At 44.7% G+C, this 16,807-nt stretch overlaps 1 protein-coding gene and 1 long non-coding RNA gene across 2 annotated transcripts in view; both read right to left on the bottom strand.

Annotated features, from left to right (window-relative positions):
- The window catches only part of gmds (GDP-mannose 4,6-dehydratase), a 64,073-nt gene extending 50,093 nt beyond the window's left edge, over nt 1–13,980 (bottom strand). The window contains exons 1-4 of the mRNA XM_061034276.1: nt 13,716–13,980; nt 3,307–3,351; nt 1,252–1,339; nt 337–446 (exon numbers count right to left, since the gene is read on the bottom strand). Of these exons, the coding sequence (XP_060890259.1) occupies nt 337–446; nt 1,252–1,339; nt 3,307–3,351; nt 13,716–13,814 (342 nt within the window). The 5' untranslated portion in view covers nt 13,815–13,980. The remainder of the gene's footprint in view (nt 1–336; nt 447–1,251; nt 1,340–3,306; nt 3,352–13,715) is intronic.
- A 1,932-nt stretch (nt 13,981–15,912) lies between these two features.
- LOC132972127 (uncharacterized) lies at nt 15,913–16,363 on the bottom strand. The gene is made up of 2 exons (XR_009672875.1): nt 16,164–16,363; nt 15,913–16,062 (listed from the first exon to the last, which is right to left on the bottom strand). It is a non-coding gene; the product is annotated as an uncharacterized LOC132972127 (long non-coding RNA).
- Between the last annotated feature and the right edge of the window lie 444 nt (nt 16,364–16,807).

Genomic DNA, 16,807 nt, shown 5'->3' on the forward strand with positions numbered 1-16,807 from the left:
AAATCCTGCGAGTCGTCATGTTGGATTTGGACAAAAAAAACTAATATAGTACAACAAAACTGAAAGTGCTTCACGGCCCAAAACGGAAACCAGTAATACCTCGAAAGTTACGCAGAATTACTCATCTAGTCCAACCTCATGGAGTCTTATTCACTATAGTAACAGTCTGTTATTTGAAGGCATGCCGGTGTTTTCACACTGATAACAGCTCGTTTCCTTTTCTCCAAAACAGTTTGCATCGATTCCAAAGAAAGGGCGGCGACTTTAAAATGTCATGGTCATTCATTGGGGTGAAAACGTTGCATTGCTTGGACTAGGATGTGTTTATGACCGTACCTTGACGTGGCTCTGAGCGCCCAGGTTGTAGATCTCTGTGGGCTTCACCTCGTTGATGATCTTCACCAGACAAGTGCTGTCCGTCAGATCTCCATAGTGCAGCTTCATGTCTGACAGAGAGGAAGACGAGTATACCGTTACAATTACATGCAAAACAAGACTCACAGGCCTATAAACCCCTCTATTTCAGCCCTGCTCAGAACAGGCTGTTTCTGTGTCTGTACCTTTAAATGTAAATGAGCTGTGTCTGACCACGCCCCCTCTCTGGAAGGGTTTGGGTGTCTCTGGCTTTCTCACTCCATGTCCTATTGTTTACGGTGAGGAGGCAGACTCACAGGGCAGAACAAACACCTAGCTGTGGGAGTGTCACCCACCTGGGGGAGGGGCTACTGCCCTTTGTGATGTCATGAAGGGAAACTCTCCAAACGGCCTGTTTGAGCACACATTTTCTGAAAAGTGGAGCAGGCAAAAGACGGAGAGGGTGGACTTTTCTCATCATTGGGGGGTTTGTAGACAGACTAGAGACACATATTAGTGTTACAGAAACATGTGACCTTTAAGACGGTGTCCCATTAAAAAGTAGGCTTACAGCCAGCGGATTCTGGTGATAAGTTAACGACACAAGCTCTGGTGTAACTGTCCTTTCCTTGAAGCAGTATAGTTCCCCTAGTTAGCATGCTGTTATTTTGAATGTGAAATATTTTAACTTTTTATTTCTAGTCTGTGCATGTTCATGAAATAGGACCTCACTGGCCTTGCAGCACCGGACCACTTTGCAAAAACACATACGTCTGGTACCTATTAGTTCATTTTTAATTTCTACGTTGCGTTATTAATCGCCACAGATTAATGCTACACAACACAACCAATCAGAGCAACAACACTTGACATTGTCGGAGAGGACCGGACACTCACTGCCTTCAGTGTGCGTCTGTGGATTCTGGTAAAGATGCTCGATGCGACCCGTGTTGAAGGAGCTGGAGCGACGCAGAATCCCATGAACCTGAGAGAAAAGAAGACACCAGATAAGGACAGACAATGATTTAATCAGGTCAGATTTTATAGAAGTTGTTGTTTTTCACATAATGTTTTGATGTTTTGAACATTTTGCGCACGCTGAAAGACGAGGTCGGCACAAACTGTTATTAGTGCAGTTCAGTTTGAATGTTTGACTCTGTATCGTCCGTTTGATGGTGAAATCTCGTACTCAGAACTTTTTTATGTGCAAAAGGTTGATGATGCAAAGTGATTGTGTGTTTTTAATGCTGCCTGTGATCTGTGATCTGTACTCCGTGTTCTGGGGGGGACGTGTGAGGAAGCTCTGCTCGGGAAAGATAACACAACCTGCTCCGAGGGGAGTCCATTAGTGGGACGACGCTGTGCCCTGACCTCACTTCCTTTATTCACTGTGCGCTTCCTGCCTGCCTTAGCTCTCCTCTTTAATGCCGACCACCCTCCCCAGCCCTAATCCAGACCCCCACACACACACACATACCAGTCCACTTCCTCTCCGCTGCCTCGGATGCAAGCGGCAGGCGAGAGGAGTGAAGCTGGCCAGGCAGGCTCGGATGGAGGTGTGTGTTTTTGTGTGTTGCTGCTGCTCCACATATGAGGGGAAATGAAGTCATGCAGCTACTGCAGAGGAAACACAATAAGCTCGGCTGCAAAATGAATGTTGTGTGTGTAGCGGGGCTGAAACGAGACCAAATTATTTAACTTCTACACGATGCAAGTAAAACTCAACATTATCGATACCTGTGTTGATACCACGGCAACAAAAAATCCTTAATCGAAAAATTGCAAGCACACTGTCCATGTCGCACAAAAAACGTACTGAGAAGTTGCCAGTCTTGTTGTGCAGAACAGACACTGTCCCCTCCTCTGGTCTCCGTTTGCAAGAGACAAAACTTTTGAATCTTTGTGAGTTGCCAAAGGGACCTCAGAAACATCAGAATTCGCTGATCTGTACACTTTAATGGACAGCCACTGCCTTCCCTCACTTTTTCACTTGAGGCAGATTTGGGTTCAAATATGACCAAAGATCTTGAGGTCATCTAGAAACGGGTTTCTGCTCAAATCAAATATTTAAGACTTTTTAAGACCCAAACAATAAAAAATGAATACATTTTTGCCCGAGGTAGGTGCATTTCTGATTTCACATGGAGCTCAACAGCTTTGCCTCCCGTTCTCCTTAGTTCAAAGTCATTTTGCATATTTTCATTGTCTTGCAGGTATGCCTCATAACTGTTTTCCCCAGCCAACGATCAGTGTGTTTTTGACCTTGAAGCCAAATTTCCTCGACCCTCCATTTCCTCCATCCTCTCTCCTCTCTCTTGTTGGCAGTGTGTGAATGTGATCGTAATAGGGAGCCGTAAAAAGCTGCTAACTAGACAGTGTAGATAACGATCATTGGGAGATTGCATGGTTTTTAAACGCGTGGTATCCGCCTTAAAGTCCCTTTTTTTTACGACTGTGAAACCAGCGCTGAACCCCCTCCGTAGCGCCAGTGAGTCAGAAACAGCTCATTAACCTCTGCATGCGTCCATCCACAGGCTGTTGACTTTGTGCGCTCCTGAAAACACGTCGTGCCGCAGGTGAAAGTGTGTGACCTCACTCGTACAGCTGTATAACAACAACCGCTTCCCTGTTAACGGTCTGACCCGGGGGGAGGGGTAGAAGGTGAGGGGTGAACAGACTCAAAGTGACACTAAGGGTCTTATCGGGGTGACGTGGGAGTCAGTACGTGCACAATGTTCACCGTCACATTACATCATGATCCCTCAGGAGCCACGGCGCACTGCTGAGGCTGGATTCAGCTTATCGAGGGGAATGTCGCTCCCTGTGTGTGTCTGTGTTTGCTGGCACTCAAGACGGTCTGCTTTCACTTCAGTGTGTGTGAGGAGTTCTATGAGCTTTAACAGATTCTTGGTACCAAAACAGTTTACAGATTGAGCTTTTTTTTTTTCTCACCTTGTAGCCTTTAGCGAGCAGGAACTCGGCCAGGTAGGAACCATCCTGAAAAGACAAAAAGGAAAGACTTCTTAAAACCTGCACAGGAAATACATGACTCTCTGTTGTTTGAACATCAGTCAGAGTCTCTTGTGCTGACTGAATCACAGCAACACAACCAAAACACGACCAAACATTCACTCCGTATTTTTGAACAACGTTAATCTCACACACTCTTTTAGAAACAAGCTTTGTTTTTTTTTTTGGCATTTTGGATTCCTCAACACACTAAATAAGATTTTTTTTTTTTCAGGTGTGCTATAGGATGTTAACTCATTTAGCCACTGCATCTGCGATAGAGGAAGCTCTGATTTCCAATTCTGTAGAATACACTTTTAGTGAGACTCATATTGAGACCTTGTATATCTCCCAAAAGTCGGGTCAGATTTGGATCATTGTTTTTGTAAATCCAAAATTCTTTGTGAAAAAGACAATTCAAGAGCATAAGTCCCCATCACAGGTTCTACATCTCTGACCATTTGGAGAGGAGTATTGTATGCTGTCTAGCACTGTTTTAATGAAATTATTACAGTGAATAATATAAGAACAATGGGGAAACTGGTTTTAAAAAGTAGAAGATCCACAACACGACCTTTAAACCCAAACTTAGAGAGAAATGTGTGTATTATTAGTAGTATGACTGGATTATGTAGGACGCATTTTGGTCTAAAGCCATCGTATTAGTCATTTTTTCGGTCTGTAATTAAAGATATTTAAATGATAAGCTTTCAGTTGGGATGTTAAAATGTTTTACGCTGACACACTTCAATCCTATAAGTAGTTTTAATAACTTTTTTTCAGATTTTTTATATTCAGGGGACACATTAAATGTCAGTGCATGGCATGTTGTCAGATGAACACCATCGCAGGGCCACGAGTTGGTCACTGATCGTCATCGTCATTGAACATCGTAAAAAAAAAAAAAAAAAACATCCTGTTGGTAAAGAGTGGAGCACATTGTTGGAACGTAAACCTGCATATTGTTAACTCTGTGACACGTTAAAATCGTCATGAGCGGGAAAAAAGCAAACTCCCTGAATCCTGGGATCATTAGGTGTAATATCCACATGAATCATGAGCTTTTGGGTAGACACAGGGCCAATGTGTGTGTGTGTGTGTGTGTGTGTGTGTGTGTGTGTGTGTGTGTGTGTGTGTGTGTGTGTGTGTGTGTGTGTGTGTGTGAGAGAGAGAGAGTGTGTGTGTGAGAGAGAGAGTGTGTGTGCGTGCCCTGTCAATAAGGTCTTGTTCCCCTCACCCATGTTACTCCTCGTCTTTTTTTCCCTGCTCAGACTTTCCGACCGCACATTCTGGAACTCTGGAACATTCCGAACTAGTCATGGCATTCATCCCTCAATATCCCCCTCACACATGTGCGCACACACACACACACAGCCGGTGTGCCAACCCCTATGCTTCCTCTCCAGGTCTGGGGGTAACAGTGGAGGTGGAGGGCAGAGACCAGAGGAGGGAAGGTGGAGGGTGGAGGCGGCTTTAGAAGTGCAGCGACACTCATTGCTGGAGAGGAGAGGGAGGTCACGTTTGAGGCTACATCAGGGCCTTCTTCTGAAGCGGCCGACGCGCAGGTGGAGCAAAACCTTTACACTTCTAGGAAGACACCAGAGACAATTTAGCAAACGGGTAAGCTGACTTTAAAGCAGTGTCAGCCCATTTGCTGCCACTAGAGGGCAGAAGAAAACAGGCTGACATACACCTGCCCTGATGTATTTGTTGACATGTAGAAGCAGAAATCAATAGGAGAGGGGATATTTTGCCAAACTACTTTAAGAGTCAAATGCATGCTTTTGAATGGCATAATGACAGACTGTCTAAGGAATGAGGTCCAATCAATTCATTGTTTGATTAATTAACTACAGATTTAAACTTCTTAGTTCTGAAGAAGGTGCAATCTGAAATACTCTCCCAGGTTGAGCTGTGCAGATAGTAGGCACTGATGCCCAACCTGTTTCTTCCTCACCCACAAGGGGGTGGGAGGTGGGAGGTGGGAGGTGGGAGGTGGGCACAGGGTACACTGGCAGCCCCCTCGCCTGGTCTGTCCCCACAGCGTTCAAAGCTCTGGGCCGGCCGGTGTCATGTTTTCCTGCCCCTGTGCCAGGGTCAAAGTGTTCCACGCCAGACCAATATGGAAAAGAAGCCTGAAGAGCTGCAGCTCTGTGTGAAAACAAGAGGCTCCTTTGAGGCCGTATTAGCCCGTAAACCCTGGCCTCACCTCGCCGTTTCCTGTTATGGGGAGTCAGGCGCTTAGCGGGGACAGGGGGGGGGGGGACAGGGGGGTGGACACACGCGCAAACACGCACACAACTACGCGCTCACCTGCCAGATCAATGAAGCACCACTTACACCTCAAAGACTCGTTTGAGTTTTTGGTGACTATGTGATCTCCAGGGTTGTTACCAAACCAGAATTATAAACTTTTATATGATTTAATTAAAACATCTTTCAATTTCAGCAACACAGGAACAAAACTTAAAGTCCTAAGTACCCAATATATGTTAATTTATTCTTCTTATTTATTGAAAATGGCTTGGAGGGGGGGGGGGCAGGGGGTAAGACACGCCCACTCTTGTTGGTGTTACAATAGAGTTAACCTCTTAATGTAGACGATGTCTGCAGAAGCAAAGATCAGCACAAGAGCCTAAACCAAACAGGTAAAGGTGACAAACCTTTCACCAGTGCTAAAAAGAGTTTCATGTTCAACAAACTTTACCTTTATAATGAAAACAATGGACGCACTATGCGGTCATGCTTAAAAAATAAAAGATATGTCAGGAGACAGTGTAGTTATTTATTTTTAAGACAATATCCTAAGACATTTTAAGGACTGGAAGAAACGTACAAGAGAAAATAAAATGCTTAAAATCCTGATTTTCTTATTTTGCTTTAATCACATCTGTGGTGTCACCCTTACCTTTGTTGGCCACGCCCCTCACCTCCATGTCTGTGCTCACTGGTCAGGCCAACAAAACTAACCTGCCACCTTTGCATGTGCCTTATTGGCTGAGATACATATGTGGATGAATTTGATTGGTTTTCTTCAAAAAAAATTAAAAAACACACATTTTTTTACGTTTTCTCTATTTTGTACCTACCCTGTTTAAACTATGTTTGCAATCCGTTTCTTAATGGTCACCCTGATGAAGGTCAGAAGCCGAAACGCGTCGGTCTAAATTGTTAATAAAAAACACTACAAGTGTTGCTGGAGCATTTTGACCTCTCTAAAAAAACTAACCCTAAACCATCTAACCAACATGACAAAGAGCTCAGGAGGAAAAACTATTACAGATTTTAGAAAGTCAGATAAAAAAAACAAGTTTCACAGAGAAAACGATCAGAAAACAAAGAGTAAGAGGGGAAAACTAACTCTGATGCTGATGTTGGACTAAACCAGTCCATGTGTCAGAAAAATGTCAACAATGTTAGTCCTTGAGAGCCGCCCCTCCACCCGGGAGTGTGAACATTAGCTCCAATCAACATTCCCATCATCATCATCATCATCATTATCATCATTATCACATCATCACGGGCTGGTTTCATGACGAGGATGGATATGAATCACAATCAGAAGGTGGTATTTCATGTACGCCTGTTTCTCATGCAAACATACAGTTCACAACATTTTTCCCACTGATGTGCTGCATCTTGATCTTCTCAATCTGTGATTTGATATTTTTATGATTTCAACACCAAAGCTTCAGTGCGCTTCTAAAAACAATCTGACAACTTCTATGATATGTGAACATGTCTACCAACAAAACCTGTTTCCAATATGATAAAATTAGACCAGGTGTACGAGAACTTTGTCAGCACAGAAATAAAAAATGTATCATTATTATTGTAATAATAGTTTTTAATATTAGCGACAGTAGCTCAGTCTGTAGGGACTTGGGTTGGGAATTGGACGGTCGCCGGTTTGACCAAAGTCATGAAGTTGGTCTGGTAGCTGGAGAGGTGCCAGGTCACGTCTCGAGTACTGCCGAGGTGCCCTTGAGCAAGGCACCGAACCCCCAACTGCTCAGGCGCTCCTTCATGTGCACCCCCTCACTCTGACATCTCTCCACAGGTCATGTTTGAGCATGTGCGTTTAGGGCTGAACACAATTATGATTTTTATTTTTTATGCAGGTTATTTTTTGACCTCAGCAGTTTGTCAAATAAAAGTAAAAACCTCTCATGCAGTCTTCTCAGAACTGAAGATTTCAAGGCTATAAATAGTCTGTAAGATATTCAGACAAGATGTGAAGATATGATGATAAAAATACAAAAGATATTTAATTTGAATGAGTAAGATTTATCTACACAGTCACTGCTCTTCTGTTCTTGTGAGCCGAAGAGAACGAAGTTAAAGAACAGAAGAGTATCTGATGTCTTTCAAAAAAACAACAACAATCAAAGCACTGTGAGTTTGGCGCCCTCTGCTGGCGGCACAGAGAATAACAGGAGACTCTGATGCCTCATTACGGGGGGGAAGATCACCTGAAACGTATCAAATGAAAATGAAGCTCCGTCTCTGAGTTTGCATAAATCCAGATTGTGTTTGTGCTCAGAGATCAGGGCCATGCATGTGTTTATTTGTCATCCTGTATGAGCTGCAGATGAATCACTTTAATGTGCTTACTTTAGACCGCATGGAGAAGCTGCCAAGCACACCACGGGTCTGCGTTCAGGCCTGATATCGTTTAATGAAGCCGTAATCACAGACCACAAGAAAGTGCAAACACACACAAACATGTACTCACATAAACACACACACAGAAAGTATTACGGGACTTTTAGTGTACTTAGAGAAGAGTTAAAGGGATACTTCACCCATTTGCATTAAGCTTTGTATCACTAGAAACCTGGTAGTATTTTTGAATGGTCGTGCATCCCGCCCTCATTTTCCCCTGAGATGGGAAATCTTTGTATTTGGAAGTCTGAAAAGGAGCTTCCAGTGACGCAAAATGACGATTTTCGCGCCACTGGAAGCTGTTGCGGTTAGCGGGGTGAAACTACAACGCTAGTTCCTCATATTTTCGACCACTGAAGCTACAGACCAATCACAGATCAGTAGGTGGGAACTCACTCCCAGAATCGAAACTTAACGTCCGCCATATTGCTTGGAAGCTATGCTAACAGGCTCTATGGAGAAAGCTGATAATGGCGAATAAATGTAAATATAGTGGCGAGACGGCTGCTGCCGACAGGCCGGGCTTGTGTTTTGGCTGCTGCGGCCGCAGTAATGTTTTTATTACTATATTTCTACTGCTATGCTGTATATTTTGGAGAAACTGTATCGATCGAATTTCCCTCTGGGATTAACAATGTATTTCTGATTCTGATTCTGAAATAGAGGACCTTAGTGGGAGTGGCCTGCGGTGCTGTGCATTCTGGGATTTGTTGTCTCTCATCCACATGAGCCAAAAAGACACTTTCTGCCTTTTCACGGCCAAGAAGGCACCAACTTCAAAATGTATTTCACATTTCTACTACATATATGACCCAATGTCAATACAGATTCATGTTTCAATGGGTGAAGTATCCCTTTAACTAAAGGTGAAAGGGGGACTCAAATGAGGCTCTCTCATATTACCACCACTAAGAGCTAAAACAATGGCCGAGAAGTAAAGATGAGTTGACGGTATGTGGCACCGGCACGGCTTTCTTGTTTGACACGTTCATTTGTTTGTTTGCTCCAAATGTGAAACTAAAACAGAGTTTGTGTTTATGCCTGTGTCCAGTGCTGAAAAGTTTGCACCCTTGGCAAGCGGAGCAATAAATGAATCTAGTTTTCGACCACACTTTGGTAAGCTCACATGTGTTTCTGCCTAACTACAAGTCAGGAGAGCGAGAGAGGAGACGTGTGAGCGGATTCTAAGCTTTAGGATTATTATTATTACTGGCACTCGCTCAGATTTCATCCTGTACGTCTGACGCTGGAGGCGTGAAACGAGACGAGGCAAGAAGTGAACCAAACGCCAACAAAGAAAAAGGGAAAGAAAAAGGTTAGCAGGATGAGCGTCAAACAGCTCCAGGGAACATTTCGCAGCGCAGCGTTGTTTTCCCAACATGACGATCGAACCTCAAAGCCAAAATAAAGTTTTACTGTGGAAACACTGAAGCCGAACCTGTCCTCTTCATAACCCCGGATCGTAAAAACAGCAACCATCGGCCTCTGCAGCGCTGCCTTGGCACTCAGGTGGTCTCCCATAACTCACACCTTCTCACTCTGATACTTCACACTGAGACAGCGGTCAAAGATATTCAGACGGAGCAGCACGCTGCCCGTTAATTTATGAACAGTAGTTATCCAGGCGATTTACGGCGTCCCTGTGACCCTGCAGACCTGTGAGGGACTTCTGAGATGGCCTATCCAGATGCCTGTCTGCCTGTCTGCCTCCTGCACGGGCCGTCTAACAGTGCTCGACAGGATCGCCATGACAGCAGAATAAAAATGAATTAACGCTGTTATTCTTCGTTTCCTGTTAAAGAGGACGAGGGGAGAACGTGCCGCTCGACACGGGGAATGCGAGAGGATGAAAATGACTTTCCAAGACCTGATAGTGGTCTTTCCGGTGTGGCAGTCAGGGAACGGACAACTGATAACTTTCCCCTCATACCGTGAAATGTTCCTCAACATCCACCTTCGCCTGTGGATATTAACCCTTTGTGGAGATGGCACCCCCCCCCCCCCAAAGAAACAATGCCTCTATATATTCCCATGCAAACACAGAATCACTGACCCAAATGTCTCAGATGTTGCTGCCACTTGATGTAAGAATCTAACTCGAGCCTTTTCACTCGTGCCCTCCTAAAAAAAAAATGTACAGAACATTTGAGGCGGGCTGAACCTGAAATCTTCCTGGAGGAGGTTCCCTGTCGGACAGGAGGGAGGGGGAGGGGGGGGGGGGGTCTCAGGATGCAGGGCATGATGTAAAAAAGCACAACAGGGAACTAGGGGGTTGGAGCAACAGAGTCAGACACCCTATAATTAGTTATAAGTAAGTAATTATAAGTTATTAAATCTACTTGTAATTGGACAGTTGTGTTCACAGTTACACACTGGGGAGCAGAAACCAGGATGAAGCAGCTTCGTTACATGCAGGATGATCGCACCAGTCGCTAGCAGGTCAACGACATCAGCACCACTCACTCGCTCGCTCGCTCTGTGAATTGTCCTGCTGCGCTCACACATCCGCTAACCCCAACATCACACACAGTTCTTTATCAGGGAGCTGGCAGGAAAAAAAAATCCTGGTTAAGTCTGGGTGGAAAAAGTTGTCTGTTTGAGTTCAAAGATGAAACCCCAAATTCAGGAAGTTTTCTTATAATAATGCATTCATCAAAAAGGCTGGAACATGCAAAATAACCCAACTATAATGAACCAAACGTTTTGCAAATCTGCAAACATTGAACCCTGTAATGGATGTGTTTGTCTTTTTTTTTAACCCCCATAAATAAACATGGCCTGGTTCTTTCATGACAGAGATGTATGGGTCCTTTTGTATTTTTATGATGATGTCACAGCTCTTTGACTTGCAGACAAAAAAATCCCCACAAAGAAAAATACAAAAGAGTGACAGAAAAGAAAACATCTTTGACACCGTCTTTGCTCAAGCAGTGTCGTTTTACCTCAGACTCGTCCAAGCTTTTCACCTGAAGCAGAATTTCCAGTATGTCCAGCCCCCGCTCCCTTCTACTTATTGTGGACATATTATTATTGATACTGCGAACTTGTTGGACCTGCTTTCTTTTCTGGTGTGTCAAAGCCGAGTGTTACTCAGTTATCATAAGCGATGCCATTCAGACATAGGCGATTAAAGATGCAACCTTGTACAAAAAAAAAAAAAAAAGACATGAATATGAAGTGCGTCTGTTCCCTAACAAACAGCGGGCAAGCATCCAAAGTGATCCACGAGAGACGTGGTCGTTTCCTCTCGCCCATGCAGAATTCAATTCACTTGTGTGATTGTACAGAAGTCTACGAGTAAATGATTCTACTTCTCACACATTTTCACTTTAGGGAAGACGACATCGAACAAAAAGAAGTCAAATGTAAACACTGTAGAAAAACTGTTCTGATGATGATCTCCTCTTGCCCATTTAATATCGTTTTTGTGTATTTATGCCTTATGTGTATTTACTTCTAATGGTTTTGTGTGGGTGGTGTGGGTGCTGTGGCTTAGCGGACGGGTGTGTGAGAGCCTTTATGTGTGTTGTGTGTGAATGTGTCTGTATCACCTGAAAAACTAATAGGAAAAAAAAAAATAGGAGTACAGAGGATGTAGTTTCCACTGCGCTGCACTCTGTGCTCACACATCTGGACAATAACAACACATACGCACGAATGCTCTTTGTTGACTTTAGCTCAGCATTCAACACTGTCATCCCCTCCAAGTTAAACACTACACTCGGAGACCTGGGCTTCAACACCTCCCTCCGTCACTGGATAATCGTCTTTCTGCCCAACAGACCCCAGTGTGTTAGGTCAGGACACGCCTGCTCCACCACCATCACACTCAACACAGGCGTACCACAGGGCTGTGTGCTGAGCCCATTCCTCTACTCCCTCTTCACCCACGACTGCAGACCTGCACCTGGATCCGACACCATCATCAAGTTTGCGGACGATGCGGCGGTGATTGGCCTCATCAGCAACAGCGATGACACAGCCTACAGGGAGGGGGTACAGCGTCTGGCCGCCTGAGTGTGCTGACAACAACCTGCTCCTCAACACCAGCAAGACCAAGGAGCTCATCGTGGACTTCAGGAGAGAAAGCGGAAGCACGCACAACCCCATTCACGTCAACGGGACGGCTGTTGAACGTGTCTCCAGCTTCAAGTTCCTGGGGACCCGCATCACAGAGGACCTCTCCTGGTCCACCAACACCTCCAGTCTGGTTAAGAAGGCTCATCAACGCCTCTTTTTCCTGAGGACACTGAAGAGACACCACCTGTCTTCAGCTGTACTGATGAACTTCTACCGCTGTGCGATCGAGAGCATCCTGACCGGCAGTGTCACAGTCTGGTACGGGAACTGCTCCGCCACAGGCCGTGAGGCGCTACAGCGGGTGGTTAGAAGACGCCCAGCGCACCACAAGGTGTCCACTTCCTGCCATTGAGGACGTCAAGACTCCTCCCACCCTGCCCACAGACTGTTTGCCCTCCTGCCCTCCGGTAGGCGCTTCAGAAGCCTCCGGACCAGAACCAGCAGACTGAGGAACAGCTTTTTCCCCAGAGCTGTCTCTCTACTGAACTCCGCCCCCCGCTGCTGACCCCCCCTTCCCCTGCACATCACCTCACACCCATCACATCCCCCCCACCACTCCTCCTGGTCATACACACACATCTCTCATCCACCTGTATTATAGTTCATTCATATCACCTCAATAAGTTATCGACCTGTACAATATGTCTGTATATTATCTGTAATCTAGTATAACATGCTCACTGCACCTTAATCTGTACATTATAATCTGAATATACTTGTATTTTTAGTCTATATCTGTAAATTCTGTAATTACTTGTACATAGCACAGATTCTTGCACTTCTGGTGAGATGCCAAACCTCATTTCGTTCCTCTAAACTTCTATATGTGTAATGACAATAAAGCTGAATCTCATCTCATCACACTGTACTGTTGTGTGTTTTTTTGTGTGGGACACCCTCAACTCCAATACATTCAGAACTCCACAGCCCGTCTCCTCACACACTCCCGCACCAGAGACCACATCACCGCCCCCCGTCCTTCATGACCTCCACTGGCTCCCCATCCCGCCAGCGTATCAACTTCAAGCTCCTCATCATCACCTACAAAGCCCTCCACAACCTGGCTCACCCCCCTACCTGTCTCACCTCCTCCACACTGACACACTCCCCCCCCCCCCCCCCCCTGCAGGACCGAAGGTTTGTCCTGGGGGGACAGGGCTTTCTCTGTTGCTGCTCCCACCCTCTAGAACTCACTCCCCCAAAAAACCATCAGAGACTCCCCCACACTCACCTCCTTCAAGAAATCCCTCAAAACTCACCTCTTCATCACTACCTAAAGGTGAACAATACATTTAATACATTAGACATTTATCTGATGAGACATGGGAATAATTTAGATTAAAGGGGGAAACAAGCCAGGTAAACTAATCTTTACTATCTTTGAGATGAACTGACCAAACATCAGGGTAAACACAGGGAGGGCATACAGCAGATTTAACAGGGTCAGACAGGTGTGTTTCCACCTTGCACATCTCATTTCAACACAAATCACAACTAAAGAGACGTCAAAGTGTGTTTGTGTCTCTGTAGAGATATATCACCGTGTCGTGCATTCATTCAAACAGTGTGAACAAAACCCAGGGCATGAGTGAGTGATTAAATGTTACCTGTCCGGTGATGCCGGTGATCACAGCCACTTTCCTCTCCTTCTTCGGCTCTCCGTTCACCGCGGAGGAAACGCCAGCAGACTCGGAGCACTGTGCCATCTCTGACCGGCTTGGTGTTTAGTTTCAGCGAACAAAAAGACGAGTCAAAAAAAAAAAAAAAGTGTGTGTGTGTGTGTGTGTGTGTGTGTGAGTGTGTGTGTCTGAGCAGCAGACGAGCCTCCTCAGCATCAATAAACCAAACCAAACACTGCTGCTGCAAAACAGTGCGATACGTCAGCAGGAAGCGGCAGACAGATCAGCCAATCAGAAGAGAGCATGTGGGAGCAGCAGCGGAGGAGAGGTTAGTAAAAAGAGGGAGAGAGAGAGAGAGAGAGAGTCCGGTCGTTAATCACAGCGCCACCAAAAGGATGGAGGGTGAGCTGCAGCTGCCTTTCTCGGAAACCCTCCCACCCAGGATCAGATTTATTGGCCAAGCACTTAAAAACAAGGAAAAGTTAGACAAGCTGGCAGAGACACATTGTCCTAAAACTTAAAGAAAAATAAAAAAAACAACTGTACCCCTATATACAGGCCTTTGGATATACAGTATCATTATTTCAACACATTTCATCACAGTAACAGCTTGAGCAAAGACTACAGCGCTCTGTACCTCAGGGGAGGACTTAAAGCAGTTTGTGTCCGGGGTTCTGAAGGGGTCTGCAGTGATGTTACCTGCCTGTTTCCCGACTCTGGACCGGTATAAGTCCGGTAAGGTGGGCACTGATGGTTTTCTCTGCAGTCCCGATTGTCTGTTGCAGTCCGTGTCTGTCCTGTTTGTTGTGCAGATCCAAACCAGACAAGTGATGGCGGTGCAGAGAACAGACTGAACTAGACAATTTGCATTTACCTGCGGAAAATGTGTGGGAATGCTGACATGCTGAAATGTTTTGCAAAACACTGCTGAATGAAGAAGAATCAGCAGAAACTGCTGAAGGATTAGTAAAAGATGAAGAAAAAGTATTACAACAATGTATTACAGCATTCCCACTAATAATAATAATAATAATAAAGATTTGGATAACAATAGTGTAAATTCCCACTAATTATGGCGGTGTAGAACATGATCAGCATCTCCTGAGGCAGGTTGAACTTCCTGAGCTGACATAGGAAGTATATCCTCTGGTGGGTTTTTTACCTGTCGCTGTCTATGTATGTAAGAGGTCCACTTCAGGTCCAGGTAGACTGTGATCTGTTAGAAATAACTGGTCCTCCAAGCGGGGAGTGGCCCGGGTTTAAATCTGACCTGTGGCTCCTTTCCAGTATGTCTTACCCCTCTCTCTCCTCCTATCTTTAAATAAGGGAACAAAATAAACCTTTAATAAAAAAATGTTCTTGTTCTCAGAAGTTTGTACATCTATTATTGCACACAGGACAACGGTTGGTTTTAGAGAGTGTGTTAATATATGAGGAGGATTTTGAATATGTTGTTGGTGAGGAGGGTCACAGGTTCCACAGGTGTTTTGTTTGCATGTGGGTTTGAGCTCTCAGGCACGATTGAGGTTTTCATGTGAAAACATGTGAGTATCATCCTTGCTGACTTCACTCAGCTTTAAATAAGATAAACATATTAAATTAGTTAGCTTATGGTGCATTTAAGGACTCAACTCTCACTGTTATTTTCAACTGGATGTTGTGGATGCACAGCTGGGCCTTTCCTGTGCAAAGAGAAGTAATCTCTCTAAACATCTGCAGCCAGGATAATGGGGTCTTTATGGCCCCACTCCAACTATTGGGATTAACCCCCATCATCAAATGAACAAACACACAAGTTCTGATTAGAACAATTATAGGCCCAAGCTATACTGTAGAAACAAAAAATACAACAGAACATGTTGGTTGGAACAAGCCATGTTAACAACAGCGAGTTCGTATCATCAGTGGACGAGCTGATTCTTTAAGTTAAGTTTCGAAAAGTAGCCTACTACATAATATCGAGGTGCAGGACAGCCTAGCAGCTATATTGCGCATGAACCCAAATACAGGTGTGTGTGTTAGAATCCGACCTCGGCCATTGCTGGATGTCATCTCTCGTTCTCTCCTCCCAACATTTCCAAGCCTCTCTTAAATTGTCCTAAGTCACAAAGGCAAAATATACATTAATTGGTTACGTTTGAGTTTTAGGGTTTGGACCCCAGGATGCAGAACAAGGAAACAAAAGTCAGTCTTTAAGACGTTTTAATGTAGCTTGTAGCAAAATAAAAGTTTTAAGGCAGTTGGTGGCAATAGAGGACGGGCTGGCGCAGGAGAACTCAAAAAGCAGCAAGGCCAAACAGAAATCCAAAGCAAGGAGGTGAGGCTCTCCGGCAGGCTGCACACAAAAAGAGAAAACAGGTCAGTCCATGACACAAGAACAAAAAAATCATGTTCAAAGTTCTCCAAGGTAAGGCTAGTACGTGTGACACAGTTCACCGACTGCAAAAGGAATAATCTGGCACAGGTGTTGAGTCCCGATCTGTCTTTAAGGCCTGAGTGATGACCTGATGAGATTCAGGTGCTCCTCGTTCCAGCTCAGCCAGCCACGCCCTCCACTGCACACACACTGCAAGAGGGAAAACAGAAGGAGGGGAAACAAACACAAAGTGACTCCAAATGCATCAAAAACTAACACCATCACAAGAAATGTCATCGTTTTACACAGAAGAATGTGTATTACATGATGAGTAGAGTGTTGTGTTTACATTTTCTGCCATGCAAAAGTCTCTCAGCTCAATTAATTAATCATACTACATGTGATACTGTCTTAAAGTGTGGGAAAATGTTTTTCTTTTCTTTTCCACGGGACATTTTAAAGAGAATCAGGCTTTTTGTGGTCACATTTCTTACAGAATTGACCCGTCAGTGTCAGAATCACAAAATAAACACAATTTCAGGAGCAGAACTCGATACATCGACTCTGACGGAGGACTTTATTTCTCATCACTTGGATCTTAACAGGAGCGATCAAACCCTCCGAGCAGCTCCTAATCTCTTATTATTCTTGCACATTTGAGCACGTATGACAACATCTGCTCCAGCTGAGTGTGTCAGTAGCTTCGTCAAAGCACTCTCTCACT

The sequence above is a fragment of the Labrus mixtus genome, chromosome 3 (assembly GCF_963584025.1).
Source record: "Labrus mixtus chromosome 3, fLabMix1.1, whole genome shotgun sequence".
Lineage (NCBI taxonomy): Eukaryota > Metazoa > Chordata > Actinopteri > Labriformes > Labridae > Labrus > Labrus mixtus.